The 19500-nt window shown below is 46.5% G+C and overlaps 1 protein-coding gene and 1 pseudogene across 2 annotated transcripts; one reads left to right on the top strand and one right to left on the bottom strand.

Moving 5' to 3' along the window:
- The first annotated feature begins 7630 nt into the window (after positions 1-7630).
- Positions 7631-8312, top strand: LOC119355537 (annotated as a pseudogene).
- Positions 8313-8361: 49 nt separating this feature from the next.
- On the bottom strand, positions 8362-13173 carry LOC119355538. Of its 2 annotated transcripts, XM_037622357.1 has the most exons (4): positions 12846-13173; positions 10973-11038; positions 10820-10900; positions 8362-8621 (listed from the first exon to the last, which is right to left on the bottom strand). In XM_037622357.1, the coding sequence occupies exons 1-4, from the start codon at positions 13113-13115 to the stop codon at positions 8568-8570; spliced, it is 471 nt and encodes a 156-aa protein (XP_037478254.1). In that variant the 5' UTR covers positions 13116-13173; the 3' UTR covers positions 8362-8567. The 2 variants fall into 2 exon arrangements, with proteins under 2 accessions (XP_037478254.1, XP_037478253.1); XM_037622356.1 differs by having other exon boundaries at positions 10820-11038; positions 12846-13166.
- Between the last annotated feature and the right edge of the window lie 6327 nt (positions 13174-19500).

Here is a 19500-nt window from a genome sequence, read left to right as displayed (position 1 = left end):
CGCCGCCGCCGCCATCGCCGTCCTCGCCAAGTCCGGCCACCGACAAGCCCCGTGTTGCCGGATCCGGCTACCCCCGTCTCCTCCGGCCATCTATAGTGATTCCGGCAAGATCTCGGTCGTCCTCGGTTCGCGTGCCCGGACGAACCCTAGATCTGAGACGGTTGACTTTTGCCTCAGTCCCAGTAATTTTTAGCGTTTTTCATCGCATCATAACTTTACATCTGTGGCTCCGTTTTGGGCGTGTAGCATATCAAATTGTTCGCCTTGACGAGTACTTCATTTCATTCCATTGCACCATATTTATATAAGCTCATCTTGATGCCCTAAATACTGTTGCAAGAGTTCTATGCAATGTTAGTTTTAGATTCTTATCAGTAATTGGACATTTGTCATTTTTGCCATGATTAATGTGTGCCTCCTATGAACTTGAGCCCTACATGTGTTTTGAAGTATGTCATGCCATCTTTACAGGGGTGTATGCCATATATTTTTGTGATCTCTGTGGTGACTAGCACAAGCATGCAAAGTAGCTCTCGTAATGTTGCTGATTTCAGAGACTTAGAAATTTTCTAAGTCTTTTCCCTGATAATATTTTTATGCCATGTATTCTTATTGCTACAGAGTGATACATGCCTCTTTTGAGCAGGTTCAGTAAGGATGTTTTGTAGATATTGCTGTGCTCTATCCATCCATGTCTTTGTTTGCAATTATTGAGCACCCTAGCTTGACTCAATCAAGCTCTACTTTTGCTATAAAATGTTCCTGGCAGATTGTTTACATGTTAAGCAATTTTGCCGAGGTTGTTGTAGTTGATCCATGCATGCTATGAGGTTGTTCTTGCCATGTTTAGCTTCTATGCCATGTCTACTTGCTGTGTGTATGCTTAGTTTGTCATGCCATGCTTTGTGGTGAGTGCATCGAGCTCGTAAACATGCCTACGTGAATCTGTTTTTGCCATGTTCCAGTTTTCTACTAAGTCTGAATCTGTTAACGAAAGTTGCTATGTTCACATGGTTGCCATTGTATTTTCTGATCCCTTTTGGCTTATGGTCAGTAAGGGACTTTTGTTGTATACTTTGAGTAGCTTCATGCCATGCCTTGCTTTGCCATGATATGTTCCTGTAGCATGTTGTTATCTTGATCTAAACATTGCTTCCTGATGTTAAATTCCTGACATGTTATTTTCTCTAAGTCTGTAACCTGTTATCTTTTGCACTTTTGCCATGCTTGTTTGAATCTGCTATTGTGTGAATTAGCCGTAGCTCAGTGTTCATCTTTTGTCAATCATCTTGAGTGGATCACTACATGTGCTTTGTTGTTATGTTAGAGTGCAATAGCTTGTTGTTCTTGATGCATTTAGATGGCCTCGTGCTGTTAATTGCAGATCGGTGCCATATTTGTTTTGCTTGCCATTTGCAAACCGTGCATCCGATTCCGGTGATCTTTATATCGATTTCGACCGAAATCAACTCATCTTTCCAGTGGCACTCTTGGTTTTCCAAGTAGAGGCCAGGTTCAATCTTTCCTTTCCGAAGCATGCATATGCATCGCATATCACATCCCGCATATCATGCCATGTTTTGCATCATGTTGCTTGTGCATTGCACGTGGTTGATTGTGTCTCCCTTTGCTTGTGTTCTTGCTTTGGGTAGAGCCGGGAGACGAGTACGTGATCGAGGAACCCGTTGAGTACGCTTACGAGGATCAAGCTTACGTCAACTCGGAGAACTTTGCAGGCAAGATGACCATACCCTCGAAATCACTTCTATCTTTGCTTGCTAGGTGCTCGCTCTTTTGCTATGCCTATGCTATGATACCTATCACTTGCTTATCATGCCTCCTATATTGTCATGTCAAACCTCTAACCCACCTTGTCCTAGCAAACCGTTGTTTGGCTATGTTACCGCTTTGCTCAGCCCCTCTTATAGCGTTGCTAGTTGCAGGTGAAGATTGGAGTTTGTTCCTTGTTGGAACATGTTTATTGTTGGGATATCATTATTATATCTTGTCTACTTTAATGCATCTATACACTTGGTAAAAGGATGGAAGGCTCGGCCTTATGCCTGGTGTTTTGTTCCACTCTTGCCGCCCTAGTTTCCGTCATACCGGTGTTATGTTCCTTGATTTTGCGTTCCTTACACGGTTGGGTTATAATGGGAACCCCTTGACAGTTCGCCTTGAATAAAACTCCTCCAGCATGGCCCAACCTTGGTTTTACCATTTGCCACCTAGCCTTTTCCCTTGGGTTTCGCGGACTCAAGGGTCATCTTTATTTAAACCCTCGGGCCAGTGCTCCTCTGAGTGTTGGTCCAACCTAGAGCACCGTGCGGGGCCGTCCCTTGGCAACTTGGGTTACGTTGGCTCCCGTATGCTTAGCTTATCCGGTGTGCCCTGAGAACGAGATATGTGCAGCTCCTATCGGGATTTGTCGGCACAACGGGTGGTCTTGCTGGACTTGTTTTACCATTGTCGAGATGTCTTGTAACCGGGATTCCGAGTCTGATCGGATTATCTTGGGAGAAGGAATATCCTTCGTTGACCGTGAGAGCTTGTGATGGGCTAAGTTGGGACACCCCTGCAGGGTTTTGAACTTTCGAAAGTCGTGCCCACGTTTATGGGTAGATGAGAATTTGTTAATGTCCGGTTGTAGAAAACCAGAAACTTAACTTAATTAAAATGAATCAACAGAGTGTGTGGCCGTGATGGTCTCTTTTCGGCGGAGTCCGGGAAGAGAACACAGTCTCGTGTTATGTTTGAACGTAGGTTGTTCTAGGATCACTTCTTGATCATAGTTTCTCGACCGTGCCTTGCCTTCTCTTTTCGCTCTCATTTGCGTATGTTAGCCACCATATATGCTAGTGCTTGCTGCAGCTCCACCTCATACCTTTTACCCTACCTATAAGCTTAAATAGTCTTGATCGCGAGGGTGTGAGATTGCTGAGTCCCCCTGACTCACTGATTCCTTCCAAAACCAGATGCAGGGACCGATGATACCGCTCTAGGAGATTCGACTGAGCTCATGTGGGAGTTCGATGAGGACTCAGGACGATACTACGTTTCCTTTCCAGACGATCAGTAGTGGAGCCCAGTTGGGGCAATCTGGGACTTTGTTGCATTTTGTGGTTGTCTTTATTTTGGTTCCGTAGTCGGACCTTGATTGTATCTGGATGAATGTAATGTTATTTATGCTATTGTGTGACGTGGCGATTGTAAGCCAACTATGTACCTCTTGTCTTATTCATTACATGGGTTGTGTGAAGATTACCTCACTTGCGACATTGCTTACAATGCGGTTATGCCTCTAAGTCGTGCTTCGACACGTGAGAGATATAGCCGCATCGTGGGCATTATAGTGGAGGAGCACATCAATTCTTTAAAGGAGCATCCGCTTAGCTACGCGCTCTAGTCTCTCCTTTGGTCTAACTAGAATAGACTTCTAGTTATTCTTGAATGTCGCTAAGCTAATCTCTCTCTCTCTCTCTCTCTCTCTCTCTCTCTCTCTCTCTATTTTCTCAGAGATCTTCCTAAATGAGTGCTGCCAGATAATTAGTTCAAAACACGCGGATACCTTGAAAAGGTCATCTACTTCAACTCTAGATCAGTGTATCATCTCGAAGAATTTGTCGTAGCTCGGAGGTATAACCTAGTTGCGGGAATCGTTGAGCTTCACCAATCTCTACACTGCTTCTGCTACTTCATAATGTTCGTGGGTGTGATTGTCTAACATGCTTTTTTTGTTGTCTAGCACGTTACTCCACACTCCCGTCAAATTCCGGTTGACACCTCATGGCCATATTCATGATATGCCGTAGTTGCTGCAAGGACGGGCAATCAAGGACACGTGAGGCATTTAGGCCCACGTCAAGGAGGCAGATCATAATGATGTCAATGAATTGGACCCAACCCTTAGGTGAATTCCAACAACTTCGGTTTTGGAATGCATGGATTTACTGGCTGTAACTTTGATCGCTTGTTCATCTACTCATGTTTTTCTTATCTATGTCATTAAGTTTTAATTATGCTATAACAATTTATTTACTTTGCACTTTCACTTGGAGATGATGTGTATCAACATATTTCTATATTGCTTTTCAGTTCCTCGATATCCTTGGTTTGCTCATGAAGGGTACAATAAAGTATACCATATTGATTTTTTCATACTACACTTTTGTATGTGACTTTGGCTAGATTTTTTGTGTTCTCTAAATGACTAATGAACTTCACACCATGTTTTGGAGATTGGAAGGTTATTGCCCCATCTATGATTCAGCTCTGCATATATATATTGAAAAGAAAAGGATGAATAGTTTGGTTATAAAGATATGTTTTCCTCTTATGATCTTTAATGTCCTGCTGCTATTTTTCAACGTTTGCTAGCCAAAAGATTTTAAAACGAAACCTCATTGTTTTTCATATATGATGTTTAAATACCATAGCCTCGAATAAGCAGTTATTTCATATGAGATGTCTAGATGCATTTCCAGGATGAGTTGAAGATATTGTGCAATTTTTGAAATATTATACTCCATTAGTATATTGCAACATGTCCTTTTCACAATTGGTTCTTGTTTGAACTTCCAAATTTTTCTTTGATTGTTCAGTAAACATTCCCTAATCCCAGATCTGTTAATGATTAGGTTTCATGAAAAAGAGACAGAGAGTGTGAGGGCATGGAAATTTTCATGAATAATCGATGCAAATATTCCTTGGTGATAATTTCTTGATAATGCAACTACCTTCTCCATTCATCACTTTGATAATAACCTTAGAATCTTGATTGTTCTTTTCATTAACGGAAATCTAGATATTCTGGCTTACAATATGTTGTAGAACAACTAAATACTTCTTCTCAGATTGTGTACTTTATCAAGATAAAATGATTATGTGGAAGCCTTTAAGACGGGTTCCAAATCAATGAAGTTATAGAGAGATATTTTCTCTCATGCATTCCATTCCCTAACTCCACTCACCTGTAGGTGAATGGCAAGAGTTCGAATTATTCACATATATGTGTTGTCATATAACCCACATATAATTTGTCTTAATCATTGTTTAGAAATTTGAAACCCCGAAGGTGGTAATGATTTGCATTGTTATTCCAAGTCTTTTGTAGAGCATCTACAAACGGACACCTCAAACCCTCCCTATATGTCTGGGCGGATTGCTCGGTAAATGACGGGTCACAAAAATGCCACCCAACCGGAAACCTCAAACCATCCGGAACCCTCAAACCATCCCTATACGCCTGGGCTATCCGTCACCCTCCATATGTGGGGCAGATATGAGAATGCCCGAACATGTCCGCATGTCAAATCCGATAGCTGGGACCCATCCCAAATCCTCTCCAAATTGATGAAGTCCACCAAATCGACTGCACACCTCCCACGCGCTTCTCCATTTTTCTATGTTCGAGCTGACGCCCACCTCCACCCTTTCTTCCCGTCTGCGTCGCCGCCCTCCTCCATCGTAGATGCGACCGCTGAATACCCCGCCCCACCTTCATCATGGATGATGTCCTCAATGGAGCCCGTGGGGGTCAGCTTTAAGGTAGAGAACGTCGCTCTCGTAGGGGGCGGCGAAGGACGCAGCATGATTAGGAAGCGACAGAGAAGACAACTAGAGAAAGAGGTGGTGCAGAGATGACCGATTATGAGGACATGGGCTTGGGTGCGTCCGGACTAGTGACTGCCATCGATTTGTTCGTCGTGGCCGCGAGAAGGAAGAAACCTCGACACTACTCGAGTCTGTTCCGGCCTCCTAGCGACCAGGCATCCCGGATGGCTTCCCAGGAGATGTAGCCGTTGAGGAGACGGTGCATGAACCGCCGCAACTTTAAAGGCAATGGACAACATCGGGCAATGCTAGCACCGAGCATGCCCACCTTCTGTTTGACAATACTCTCGACCAAGTTCTGGTACATTCTTTGCCCCATATGACATTTGCATTAATTGCTTCATTTGCTGCACATACCATTGGATCAATCTAGGGGTGGTAGTTCAATTGCAATGCATATGCATATTGTAGGATGAATTCATGCTAAACATGATCAATGATGGCCAAGAGCCTATGCATTTTGACTTGAGGAATACCCATTCTCCTTTGTTTGAAGTCGGGCAAACGTCGCACACTAAAAACAAAAAGGTAGTTAAGCCAAGATGTATGACATTCGCACCTTTGAAGATATGGTGTTGGTTGAATCTTGGTTGGCCACAAGCATTGATCCAATATATGGAACTAGGCAAAAGAGCATCAAATATTGGCAAAAAATACTATAAACTCTACCATCATCAGCAAAAGCACTACGTGGAGCCAAACCCTATTCATACCACCCATACCACCCGCAATGAGGGATTCTCCAACATAGATGGTGCACCTTCCATGAGAGCGTCAACAAGTTTGTTATTTTACTATATACAAGTGGTTGGCTGGAACCAAAGTGGCATTGGATCCCAAAGCCATGCAACTTTGGCGACGAGTTTGTACCAACAAACTAAGCGCAAGCCATTCACTTTGTCTCATTGTAGATTGAAACAAAATGGGAAACCAAAGTGGCAAACCATCATTGAGATGCTCAAAATTGGCCCCAAGAAGATGAAGAGAAACAATGACCCTAGCTCCCATTAATCAATTGGACTGGATCGCGAAAAAAGAGAAAAGTGGAGCGGCGGACGTACAAGCTATCATGCAAAAGAGAAACCGATAGATGACGAGAAACAACTGGGAGAAGGAGAGGGACACACGTGATGGCGTTGCAATCAAAATGTCTACCATATGGACGGGCATTTTTTCCTCCAAGGAGGTGAAGAAGGAGGAGAGGTACAAGCTCTTCATAGGTGTGCAACGCGAGGTGATGAAGTTTGACTGAAAGAGGGTGAAAGAGAAGTTGAACATTGGGAGGGAGAGAATAGACTTGGAGAAGTGAGAGAATATGCAAAACAAGAGCTTAAAAAGGCAGCGACATTGCAAGGAATTGAGCTCAGGAGAGAGAAATTGAGACTTGTGAGAGAAACGGAGGAGTCGAAGATCATATTAAAAGACTCTAGCCTCTTAGATGATGCAGACAAGAAATGGTTGATCAACATAAAGAAGAGGACTAACAAGCACAACAATGGAGGCGTTTAATTCATTCATGTATCGCAAATCTATGTATGTATAAATTGTTGAATTTTATTTTGGCATGTGTTGAATTGTTGAAGCATGGTTTACTCTGTTTTGTCGAATTATTTAAGTGACGATGATTTGTGCTATATAATGGACATGCATAAATTTACATGTTTTTTTAGAATCAAATTTACATGGATATGAAGGTTTATATATGAAAAGTGTGGTCTTCCAGGAGAACAACATTTAGAGCTTTAAATTTGCCGAATGGGTTGTAGATGCCCTTGTAGTCCAAGTCGTCTCGCATTACCCATGAACATGCGGTCCGTTGTCTCGTGGCCACTTGTTGATGATTCAAGTGTTATTTCCAAGAAACGGACAATTCAATCCATGCGCGATTGGCTAGTGGAGTACAAGTAATTTCCACAAGGTTTACATTTCAAAACAGCTGCTGTCCCCACAAGCCATAGATTGGTCTACTTTAAATAAGCTCAGTAGCAGTGGAGTATTCGTTGCATTATTGGAAGGGATGTGTAGCAGGAGGAGGTCCGTCGCCCACGGCAGCCACCGGCTGCTCCCAGCGGACGCTGATGACGACGGCGAGTTCACCTGCGACGGCTGTCTGGTCGCCGGCGCCGGGCCCCGGTACCTGTGCGGCCACCCCGTCTGTGGCTTCAAGCTCCACGAGGTATGCGCGCGCAGCTTCCCCAGGACGCTCAAGTCCATCGTCCACTCCCAGCACAGGCTGAAACGGCGCGAGAGCGCTGGCGACGGCAACGTCAGGTGCGAGGTGTGCGGGGAGGACGTGAAGGGCGCGTGCTACGGCTGCAGCGCCGGTGGGTGCGCTTCCGCGACAGTCGTGGTGCACCCGCTCTGCGTCCGCCTGCCGCCCGTGGCGCGGGGTCCGGCCGCGGCGCACCCCTGCGGCCACGACGCGTGGCTCGTCAAGAAGTCGGATGGCGGCGCCGCGCCGGCGTCTATGTGCGCGGCCTCGATGTGGCGTGGAGGTACCGGTGCGGGACGTGCCGGGTGGACGTGCACCCGCGGTGCTTCGTGCCGCCCGCGGACCAGTGCCGCGGCGGCGAGGCGGCGGCCGCCTCCATGGGGAAGCGCTGCTGCCTCGTGTTTGGGCAGGACTTGACGAGCTGCCTCAACATCAGCTACTATTACCGTGGTGCTGGCTAGTATACTCAAAGAAAAAACAACCATGTTTTTTCAAACAAAAACAGCATGATCTTGCTACTATTCCACGTTACTACATATAGCAAATGGCATGGCATTTCTAATCAGGACCTATGAATAATACAAGTATAATACAATGCTTTACTGCGGGGAAGTTAAAACTTTGCATCATGGCAAGCTTTTGATTGCCCTCCCATACAGAAAATTTCAGTTTACATCAAAGCTTCGAAGCTCAGCTGCTGATATCTGTTGTCCGCAACCGTTATAGATCTTCAGTTTTGAAGCTACTGCTTCACTCTGCCATGATCATTATTCCTGATGCTTACCTTGCCCTCTTCCTGCAAATAGTGACAGAATAAGAAAACCATGCTAGATACCTAACAGTTCCAGGTAGCAAATGGGCTAGTCGTCTGGAAACTTCAATGATAAGCATAAATGCAAGTTTGGCGGTTAACAGGCTGGTCCTCTGGAAACAAGACACTATTTTGAGAAGCTCGGGTTTATGTTTGCAGTTGCTACACAATTTGCTGAGTTGCCAAAATTCTTCTAGATCATACATCACAATTCACATCTCGCTGCACATTGATATCATTTTCACATTTCATATATTCAAAGACAACTTCATCAAGAATGGTTGCAGAGCTAACTAGGTTTGTTTTGTAATCCTGCTAAGCAGATAGAGGTGATGTATTCCAAAAGGGAAAATAAGTAATATATAGTACGCACACTCGTGCGTATTCGAGTCAAAAGGGAAAATAAGCTCAGCAGAAACAAAACTACCAGAATGACTTGCAATCTGGTTAGGTGGGAAAATCAAATCGTAAACATTAAGCAGGAACAACTACGGCAAATAGTACTCCCTCTGACCCACAAAGTTGTACTAAAGCAGCGTCAATTAGTATGGATCGGAGGGAGTATTAAAATTACAGTGACGGTTTTACTGTAGCTTCTTTTGGGAGGGATTAAAAGCAATGCGAAGCCACATTGTGGCTGTGGTGTGAAGCACCATCACATGTTTCTGGTGACCATATGTTGTGTTTATATGGATGTTTCGTGTGTGAAGCTTGACCTCAAGCTCACAGGGTATCATAACCAGAAATGATAAATTTGCCATATCCTTGCACTATGTTCAAGGCAAAAACAGAGGTTTTTTTTTTTGTAAATGACAAGAGTGATGTTCTGTGACTGTCTCAAAAAGCGGGCAGGTTAGCACCAAAATGCAATAATGTACAAGCAGGGAAAAGTGATCAATTTATAACTTTGGTGGGCGGCAAGTTAATGTAAATGCTATTCTCCATAATTCTCCGTTTTATGATGTTTTTCTGAAGTTCACCAAAATGTTGGGTGCTTTGCTGAAAGAATTACTTCACAAAAGAATCAGCAATTTGGAGCTGAGCAGGAAATGCAAAGCATAACTTCCAAAGCATTATATTTTGAAGTTCTGTACTGTGACTTTAAGAAGTTATTTGCTCAGGCTGTCCTGCGGAGTCTTGTCCATAGCTAAAACTTATCATCCCTTATGTGTTATGCATAAAAGGAATATATGAAAGAATATGTTTCCTCCTCACATTCTAATATTCCATACATGCAATCCACAGCTGTAAAGAAAATGTACCACATGCTAGCTTACAAGAAATTATATGCAAATCTAACAATTTTGAATGATGAACTTACCGAAGCTTTTCATGAGAATTGCTACAATGAAAAATACCTTGTGCCAAAATTAGCATGTCATGCTTAACTTAGATAAATGTATGGACAACAACTAATGATCATATATAGGTGCAAACTGTGTTGTTACGCCTATACAACAACAACACAACAACAAAGCCTTTAGTCCCAAACAAGTTGGGGTAGGCTAGAGGTGAAACCCATAAGATCTCGCAACCAACTCATGGCTCTGGCACATGGATAGCAAGCTTCCACGCACCCCTGTCCATAGCTAGCTCTTTGTCGATACTCCAATCCTTCAGGTCTCTCTTAACGGACTCCTCCCATGTCAAAATCGGTCGACCCCGCCCTCTCTTGACATTCTCCGCACGCTTTAGCCGTCCGCTATGCACTGGAGCTTCTGGAGGCCTGCGCTGAATATGCCCAAACCATCTCAAACGATGTTGGACAAACTTCTCCTCAATTGGTGCTATCCCAACTCTATCTCGTATATCATCATTCCGGACTCGATCCTTCCTCGTGTGGCCACACATCCATCTCAACATACGCATCTCCGCCACACCTAACTGTTGAACATGTCGCCTGTGCCAAACATTATTTTTCAAGAATAATATGAGGTACCCATGTATTCATATGGATCACCTATCACTGATTTGAGCATTGTAAGATCAATATAGTAGAAAATTGGCAATCAGTCATACTAAGAAATTATGACCAATTGGGTCCAAGATCTGACGAATGCTTACAAAGTAAAGTGAACAAGAATACACGAACTATTTACAACATAAGAGGGGGAACGTAGGTCTGTATTAACAAGAATAAACATAATAGTACTCTGTTTTGAACTATGATGCTCTGAACATACCTCGTTCGCATTCACAGGCTGCTCAAGCTCAAGTCTGTGGGCTGACATTCGAGCAATCTCAGAGATGGCCGTGTCGCAGACCTGCATATCATCACCAGCAAGCTCCTCATATGCAGCCTCGAATGCTTCCTGCCAGAACCGTGGAAGGCGTACCTCATCGCTGGTGCATGTGTACATGTCCCACATCCGACCAACTAATTTCTCCCTTTCCTCCATCTCCTGCTCAGTTATAACAAGCCTATTTTCATTCAGAATCCAATAACCAAACAACTATAGTGTTATGCTTTCCAATGCCAACTATCAATACAATGAGCACCTTCTCAAATGATAAGAATTTTTTGGTGCGCAAAATTTGGGGGTGTTTAGTTTGTGGCTACACTTAAGTTGAATAAGAGAAGAGAAAAAAACATCGCAAAAAAAGTTCAAAAAATAATGGACGACAATAACTGCCACACGTGTGGCATCTAGGGGGTATGTGCCGCACGCCCCGTGTGGCATCGACACAGGCCCGCCCGCACGAGCACGTCCGCGCGCACCCCACCACAGCCCGCACGTTCGGTGTGCGGCGCAATCGCCCGCACTAGCACGTCCGTGCGAGCGACCTCACGGCCCGCACGACCCGTCTCGGCCCTCGCCCCTCCCCGCCTGCGAGCCACACGCCCCGCGTGGCAGTAACCACGCGTCCCGCCGCGATTGCCATGGTCCGAACCCTCTTCCATGTTTGTTTAACTGTAGTTGCCATGTCTGACAACTACAATTGCCATGGTTGCTCAACTGCAGTTGCCATCTCAGGTCAAGTGTCGGATGCCATTTTTGGGCAACTGTAGCTGTTGCCATGTATGGTCTGGTCTACTACAGTTGCCATGATTTGAAAAATTTAGGATTTGCCACCTACTAACACTAGACAGTTGCCATGTAGCACTACAAAAACATGGCAAAAAACATGTTCGGGTAAAAGAGAGAGTTGCCATCTGCTTACAAGCACACTAGGGCAGTTGCCATGTACCCTGCAAAATCACATGGCAACTGATAGCTTTTGGTGTGTGGGAGAGGAGACGGGCATGTGGGCGACGGTGGTATCTTTAGGAGTTGCCACCTACTAACACTAGACAGTTGCCATGTAGCGCTACAAAACAGACGCGTCAACAATAACATGTTCGGGGTAAAGAGAGTTGCCATCTGCTTATAATCACAAATAGGGCAGTTGCCACGCACTAGCACTGGACAGTTGCCATTTAGCGCTACAAAAACAGACGTGGCAACAATAACATGTTCGGGGTAAAGAGAGTTGCCATCTGCTTACAATCACAAATAGGGCAGTTGCCATGTACCCTGCAGAAAACATGGCAAATGACAACTCGGTGTGGGAGAGTGAGAAAAAGGGCAGTCATGGGAGATGGGGAACAGAAGTCGTGCGCGGCGTGCGGGCGCGACAGCAGTTCCACCGCACGCCCCGACTCGCAACCGGTCTCGTCCGAGGGAGAAACAGCGCGCAGGCAAACTACCTACACACCACACACCGGGCTTGTCCTACGTGGCACACCAAATCCATCTTTTGGTGTCAGGATTCGTGCAAAAAACAACCAACGACGATCCAGGCGTGTGGGCGAGTTGGAGACGTTCCACACGTGTGGGCGTTAGTGTTTCCGAAAATAATTAAGGAACGTATAGGAGCAACTACGTGTTCTAAGAAATGCTCTTGAGTTAGAGAACTTAGGCCATCTCTTTAGTTCCTGGCGAGATTGTGATTTGCAAAAATGTAGCAATAAAATTGTGGCATTCGTCAGACATTAAAATATAAGCGGATTTGTTTTCCAAAGAAATGTGGATAGCGCAACAATCCGGATGCCTTATCTAAAGGGCCTCCTGATCCGGATACAAGAAGAGATTCTTCACGGGCAGTCCTTGTTGTGAAACACACATTTGAGCTTGCGCGTACGAACAGACCATACATCAAGCACTTGGCAGGTAAGAATACGGAGGGGGTGCGAACTGCGAAACGAACAAAAGCAAAAAAAAATCTTACGAGGGAATCGAGATCGTCACGGAGTGGCGCGTCGAGGTCCCCTGAGACAGCGGCTGCTAGGTCGCCGGCTGACCAGCGGAGGGAGACGGAGGCGGCCGACATGGACCAGAGCGCGAGGAGCGCGATGGCGGCGAGGGCCCACACCTTGTACCGCCCCTTCCCGAGGAGCGCGGCCTCCGCGGCCCCGCCCGTGGAGGAGGCGGGGATGCTGATCTTAGTCGCCAGCAGAAGCGGCGCGGAGGCGTTGCTGTCGCCGGTGAGGGCCTTCATTGCTGCTGTCGGTGGGGGTGGGGGTGGGGCGGGAGTGTGTTCTTAGCAGCGAGCCGGTGGCGATGGGGTTGGCTTTTGTAGTTAGTGAGGTTGGCCGCGTGGGCCCTGGTTCCGATCCGATGCCACTATGAGAGCTGGTGGTGGCTCGGTTGAGCCTTGTGGTGAGCGTGGTGGTGGGAGCTGAACGGCTTGCCTCTAGTGGAGAAAAACCATCCAGGCCAACACCACTGTAGCAACTCAGTTGAAAAGAGTGAAATGCATAAGGCCGTCTTCAAAGGAGACCCTTCAACTTCGGTATATGTGTGGGTTGTAGTGTCTGAATCGTTTGTGTCAACTTTTGTCATCCAATGAAAACCCCATGGGGAGTTATACCGGTATCCGAACATCTACTTAAGCAACAAAAAGTTAGCACGTGGTCCTTCTCCTTTTTTCTTTCTGCACATGCATGGTCCCTTCCTCTCTCTCCTCCCAAGCCGATAAATAAGGATTAATTTATGAAACGAACTTGCTAAAACTCAGTCGACTGAGATTTAAAGAGGTCTGAGTCGACCTTGCAGCATTTTGTCCCATCGTTTGCAACATTTTTTTCTTGCCAGTTGCAACATCTGTCTTGCTAGTTGTAGCATGTCCTCCCTCATTTATTGTAGCACGTCATCTCACCGGTTGCAACATCCTTCTTTGACGGTTGTAGAATTTTTAGTCAGAACGAAATTAGCAAATGTTTCCATTGCTTGCAGTAATGTCGCAACAATTTTCATCACCATTTGCAGCATTTAGCCATGTCGCTTGCAGCACCACAATTACGCTGACGTCACTCGACTTAGACTTCGTTAAGTCTTAGTCGACCAAGTTAATAGGCCTTTTGTGAAAAGGGTTGGATGACTCTCTCCCACATTATGTCTGTGGACCATGTCTGAACATAAAAACAGACATATACCGTAATCATATGCCGGTCAGCTTTGGACATGCCTTAAAACCACTGTAATATAGGCGTTATTAGAAGAAAAGAAATCACAATGATAGCAGCTAGCAAAAAGCACCAAACGCAGAATTTATCTTTGACAGAAAGCACTAGCGTGTGTAGAGCCATGTTTTGACGTGGCAACAATCATGAGGATGGGTGGATAATGGTCGTTAAGGCTCGGTCGGACGAATGACTTTGAGTCGACCGAGATGAGTCGGACCGGTCTCACTCTTTCTCCTCTTGTTCTCTCTCTCCAATGGCGGGTGAAAGGGCATGTCTCTTTCTAATTAGTATTGTTGTTGATAACAATGTATTTTATGGACTAGTTGTACGCATTGAGCATTTTAGTCATTCATACCGATGGTACGAGACAGTTTTATTCCCCTTTATTAGGAAAAGAGCGAAGACGGATTTTCGCTTTTTTATTTGAGTAGTAGAAAATCCGTACTATTAAAATGGGATCCACAGTGAAATGTATGGGTGGATTCAACGCGTACACAACCTGTATGCACCCACGCTGCCTTCCTCAACCTTGTAGCATTTCTTCTGTTGTGTTCTGTCCTTACACCCTTTTACCAAGCGGTAGTACCACTGGTATCCACGGTAGTACCGCTTGTGTGGTACTTCCATGGTTGTACCATGTCCACTATCGTGAGGGTCTCTGTTGCCCTCTGGTAATTACCGGTAGTACCCCTGTCTCGCACGGTAGTACCATTTGTGCGGTACTTCTGCTTGAGTGCCGAGCATACTACCATGAGGGTCTTTGTTGCCCTTCTGTAATTGCCGGTAGTACCGCTTGTGTGGTACTTCCACTTTTGTGTCGCATGTACTATCATGGGAGTTTCGGTTATCCCACCTGCAATTCATGGTAGTACTGCTTACTTGTGCCGGCAGTACCACTCCGACAGTACTACCGCGCCAGTGTCGCGCTGGTCCTCGGTGGGTATCTGTAACTGAAGGAAAGATGCCCTAGAGGCAATAATACAATTGTTATTTTATATTTCCTTATATCATAATAAATGTTTATTATTCATTCTAGAATTGTATTAACCGGAAACTTTATACATGTGTGGATACATAGACAAAACACAATGTCCCTAGTAAGCCTCTACTAGACTAGCTCGTTAATCAAAGATGGTTAAGTTTCCTAACCATAGACATGTGTTGTCATTTGATGAACGGGATCACATCATTAGGAGAATGATGTGATGGACAAGACCCATCTGTTAGCTTAGCATAATGGTCGTTAAAATTTATTGCTATTGTTTTCTTCATGACTTATACATATTCCTTTGACTATGATACTATGCAACTCCCGGATACCAGAGGAATACCTTGTGTGCTATCAAACGTCACAACATAACTGGGTGATTATAAAGATGCTCTACAGGTATGTCCGAAGGTGTTTGTTGGGTTGGCATAGATCGAGATTAGGATTTATCACTCCGAGTATCAGAGAGGTATCTTTGGGGCCTCTCGGTAATGCACATCATGATAAGCCTTGCAAGCAATGTGACTAATGAGTTAGTTGCAGGATGATGCATTACAGAATGAGTAAAGAGACTTGCCGGTAACGAGATTGAACTAGGTATGAAGATACCGATGATCGAATCTCGGGCAAGTAACATACCGATGACAAAGGGAATAATGTATGTTGTCATAACGGTTTGACCGATAAAGATCTTCGTAGAATATGTGGGAACCAATATGAGCATCCAGGTTCCGCTATTGGTTATTGACTGGAGAGGTGTCTCGGTCATGTCTTGTCAGGACCCTGACTCAATGCCACATCGATCTAGCATGTAGCACCTCATATCACTTTGCGGCCTCACGCACGGTATCCCCACGGGTGTCGCCTTACCTTTGCCCGGGAACGTTTGCGCCTTTTGGCACACGGATATGACAGTGTCGCTAGCATCCATATGATAAGGAGCCCGGGCTGACATGGCTAGTCGTAAACCCAAAGTGGCACTAACTTACAGGTACATGCATCCATGACCCAGCATCGAACGTGTCGGTCATCAGCGAGTGAATCCAGGTTGTAGCACTGGGCTAACAGGACTCCGGTGAACCGGGCTGTAGCGGGCTAGCAGGACTCCGGTATTCATCGCGTGACATTTCCCCGAAGGGACAGACACAGGATCGAAGAAGGACACATGCCGGCCAGCCTAAGTGTTCCGGAGCAGTAGCAAGCTACCAGGGCTCAGTGGAAGCACTAGGAGACATTTCCCGGTAAGAGAGACTACTAAGGATAAACAACTAGATAGTCAGATCCCACACATAGCAATACACATTACACGTACGCATAACATGCAAGTATGTGTTGTACAACATGGCATCACAGCATAACTCAACAACTCATATAGATAAGGGCTCAGAAGAGCCATCATAGCATTTATTACAAACAGGGGTCACATGACCCAACATTCAGAGCAATCAAGCAACAAACGGAAGCATTACATGTCTGAGTACAGACATCTATAAATCAAAAAGGCTGAAAGCCTGACTATCTACAACGTCCGATCAAGATCGTAGCTGAGGGACTAGCTACTAGTCGAAGTCCACGAGAACACTAATAAGACCGAAGTCTCCGCTGCAAAAACATAAATAAAGCAACATGAGTACAAAGGTACTCAGCAAGACTTACATCAGATCCTATCATACATGCATTTGTATCAAGAGGGTAATGTGGGGTTTAGTTGCAGCAAGCCAGCTTTGACTCTGTGGCTATCCTGTTCTACGACTACCAGAAACTCTTGAGGTGATATGGCGCACACGAGTCCACTAATCACCACACAATACACTACTATGGATTCATCCCCGTCTCCCTACGAGAAGGTCATCCATAGCACTCACACTTGTCTTGAGCATTTTAGAGTATCCACTTCAAGTTGTCTATGTACCATGTAAGTATCCAAGAAGTCCATAACTGCGGACCCGGCTATTCGAATAGATCATGTTAACCCTGCAGGGGTGTACTTCTTCACACACGCTCTCGCCACTTACCGCCATGTACACGTCATGTATCTCGGCAACCTTCAAGCGGAAGCCTGGCGAGGGTGTCGGCCACGACCTGACTAACCACACAAGACTCTAATCCAGGTTTATCGCCTATTCGGGTTCCATCCGCAAGGAGATCCGGCCGGGGTGTCGCTCACGGCCCCAAACGATGTGTGCAGGGTTCCCGAGCCCACCATCCGGGTGCCACTCGGTACACCAGGCCACGTGTGCCTAGTCTGTCCCAAGCCCACCCTGCCGGGTGCCACTTGGTAGAAAAATAGCACTACCTACAAACACCAGAAACTAGTTGCGACTCCTGGACAGAGATCAAGTTGGTTAATAAGTCGAGAGGGCTTGGAGCGCCCGGAGCCCAATGTGTGGTAGTATCGAGTCATTGGACAACATACATAGAACTCGGTGCTTAAGGACGGTTCCAGTGAGACAACCCACCATGTACTCCTACATGGCCTCTCACCGCTACCTTTACCAAATCGTGTTCACACACTTAACTCTCAGCATCAGAACATATCGTGACACTCCAATTCATTCCCAATGAATCAGACCTGACACAACTCTAAGCAATAGCAGGCATAGCATGGTAGGAACACATCAGTGGCTTCAATCAACTCCTACACATGCTAGTGGGTTTCAACTATTTACTGTGGCAATGACAGGTCATGCAGAGGAATGGGTTCAACTACCGCAGCACAAAGTAGCAGATGAATCGTTGTTGTCCTAATGCAATAACTGAGAGCAGGAGCGAGAGAGTAGGGTTTTATCGAAATGAACAAGGGGGTTTGCTTGCCTGGTAAATCAACAAGGGAGGCACTGCTTCACAGACAGGTACTCTGGAACGACTCCGGAGCAGGACCTATCGAGAAGGAACGGTGCCGGCAATCAATACACAATCATATGCAACAATATGATGCATGAGCATGGCATGTAGATGTGATGCTGTTTGAGCTAATGCAACTAGTATTCAATTGAATGAAGTCCATTTGAACAAAAGGTTCAAATGCAACTCCGAAAATATGTCTCTTAATATGCCATAATGTGTTTTCTCATATTCAGCATGTATAAGTTGGTTTGTCATGCATGAAACTAGTACAGATGGAAAGATTGCATTTTTCTGATAATTTTTCATATATAAATTATTTCAATCTGAGCTACGGTTGAATTTCTATGAATTTTTGAAGTTTAAATCATTTTCTGGATTTTCTGAATTATTTTAATTCCAGAAAATATATAATTGCGTCAGCATGACGTCATCACTACATCAGCGGGTCAACGCGGCTGTCCAGGTCAAATCTGACGTGTGGGACCCACACGTCAGTGACAGGGGGGTTAACAGGGGTTAATTTAGTTTAATTAAAAGGTTAGGGGGGTCGGGCCCACTGGTCAGTGTTAGTGGCTAGTTAGGTTTAGTTTATTTTTTTAACTAGAATTAGCAGGGCCTGGCCCCACTAGTCAGCGACCCTGGGGGGTCAAACCCGGTCAACTCGCCGGCGTTTAGCCGCCGGCGAGGCCCGAGACGGCGGAACGCCGCGGGAATCACCCACAGGGCTCCGTTCGAGGCGTGTTTAGGCTCTTCGAAGAGCTGGCGATGCGGCGCGTCGAGCAGTGCCCTCGGCCAGAGCTGGGGTGGCCGAGAACGACGTCGGCGACCACGCTTTGCGGCCGCCGGAGTTCGGCTGTGTTCGGGGGCGCGGCTGCAGCGTGCAAATGCGCGAACTAAAGCGCTAGCGGGGCACTACGAGGTGCGGCGAGAGTGCTAGGTGCACGAGCGTGGCCAAAGGGTCGCCGGAGCAACGCCGGCGACAAGCTCGAGCGGAGGCGAGCTTCGGCCATGGCGGGACTGAGGCCTAGACGGCGTAATCGCGAGGAGGAGGAGAGGGGTTCGAAGCAGAGGCTCACGGGGAGGTCGATGGGCTGGTCAGCTTGCTCGGGGAAGGCCGGAGCAGAACAGGGCGGCGAAGACGATCTCGGACGGCCGAGGTTGAAGACGAGGACGGTGGCGACGATGGAGGCCGTCCGGAGGTTCGTGGCTCGACGAGGAGGTGGAGGGGGTTGTGGCGGAGCTCGTGGACTCCACTGAGGGGCGAGGGGACGGCGGGGAGCGCGTCGGTGGTGGGCTGCGGCGGCGGCAGCGCTTCGGGCGCGGGGAGAGGGAGATGTCCAGGGGAGGAGGGAGAGCGAGAGAGAGGGGAAAAGGACCGGGGCGGCGCGTGGCGTCGTTCCAGGCATCCAGACGAGGAGGGGAGAGGCAGGCAGGGAGGGAGGTGGCGTGGCCGGGCGCGTGGCCGCGGCCGGCTGTGGCGCGGGCACGCACCTGCTTGGGCGAGGGGGAGAAGACGACAGAGGAGCTGGCGGGCTGGGCCGCCTCCTGGCTGGGCCGGCCTGCTGCTGCTGGGCTGCGCAGGG

The sequence above is a fragment of the Triticum dicoccoides genome, chromosome 2A (assembly GCF_002162155.2).
Source record: "Triticum dicoccoides isolate Atlit2015 ecotype Zavitan chromosome 2A, WEW_v2.0, whole genome shotgun sequence".
NCBI lineage: Eukaryota > Viridiplantae > Streptophyta > Magnoliopsida > Poales > Poaceae > Triticum > Triticum dicoccoides.
Note: the sequence above shows the minus strand (reverse complement) of the source record. Positions and strands in the feature narration are given on the sequence as shown.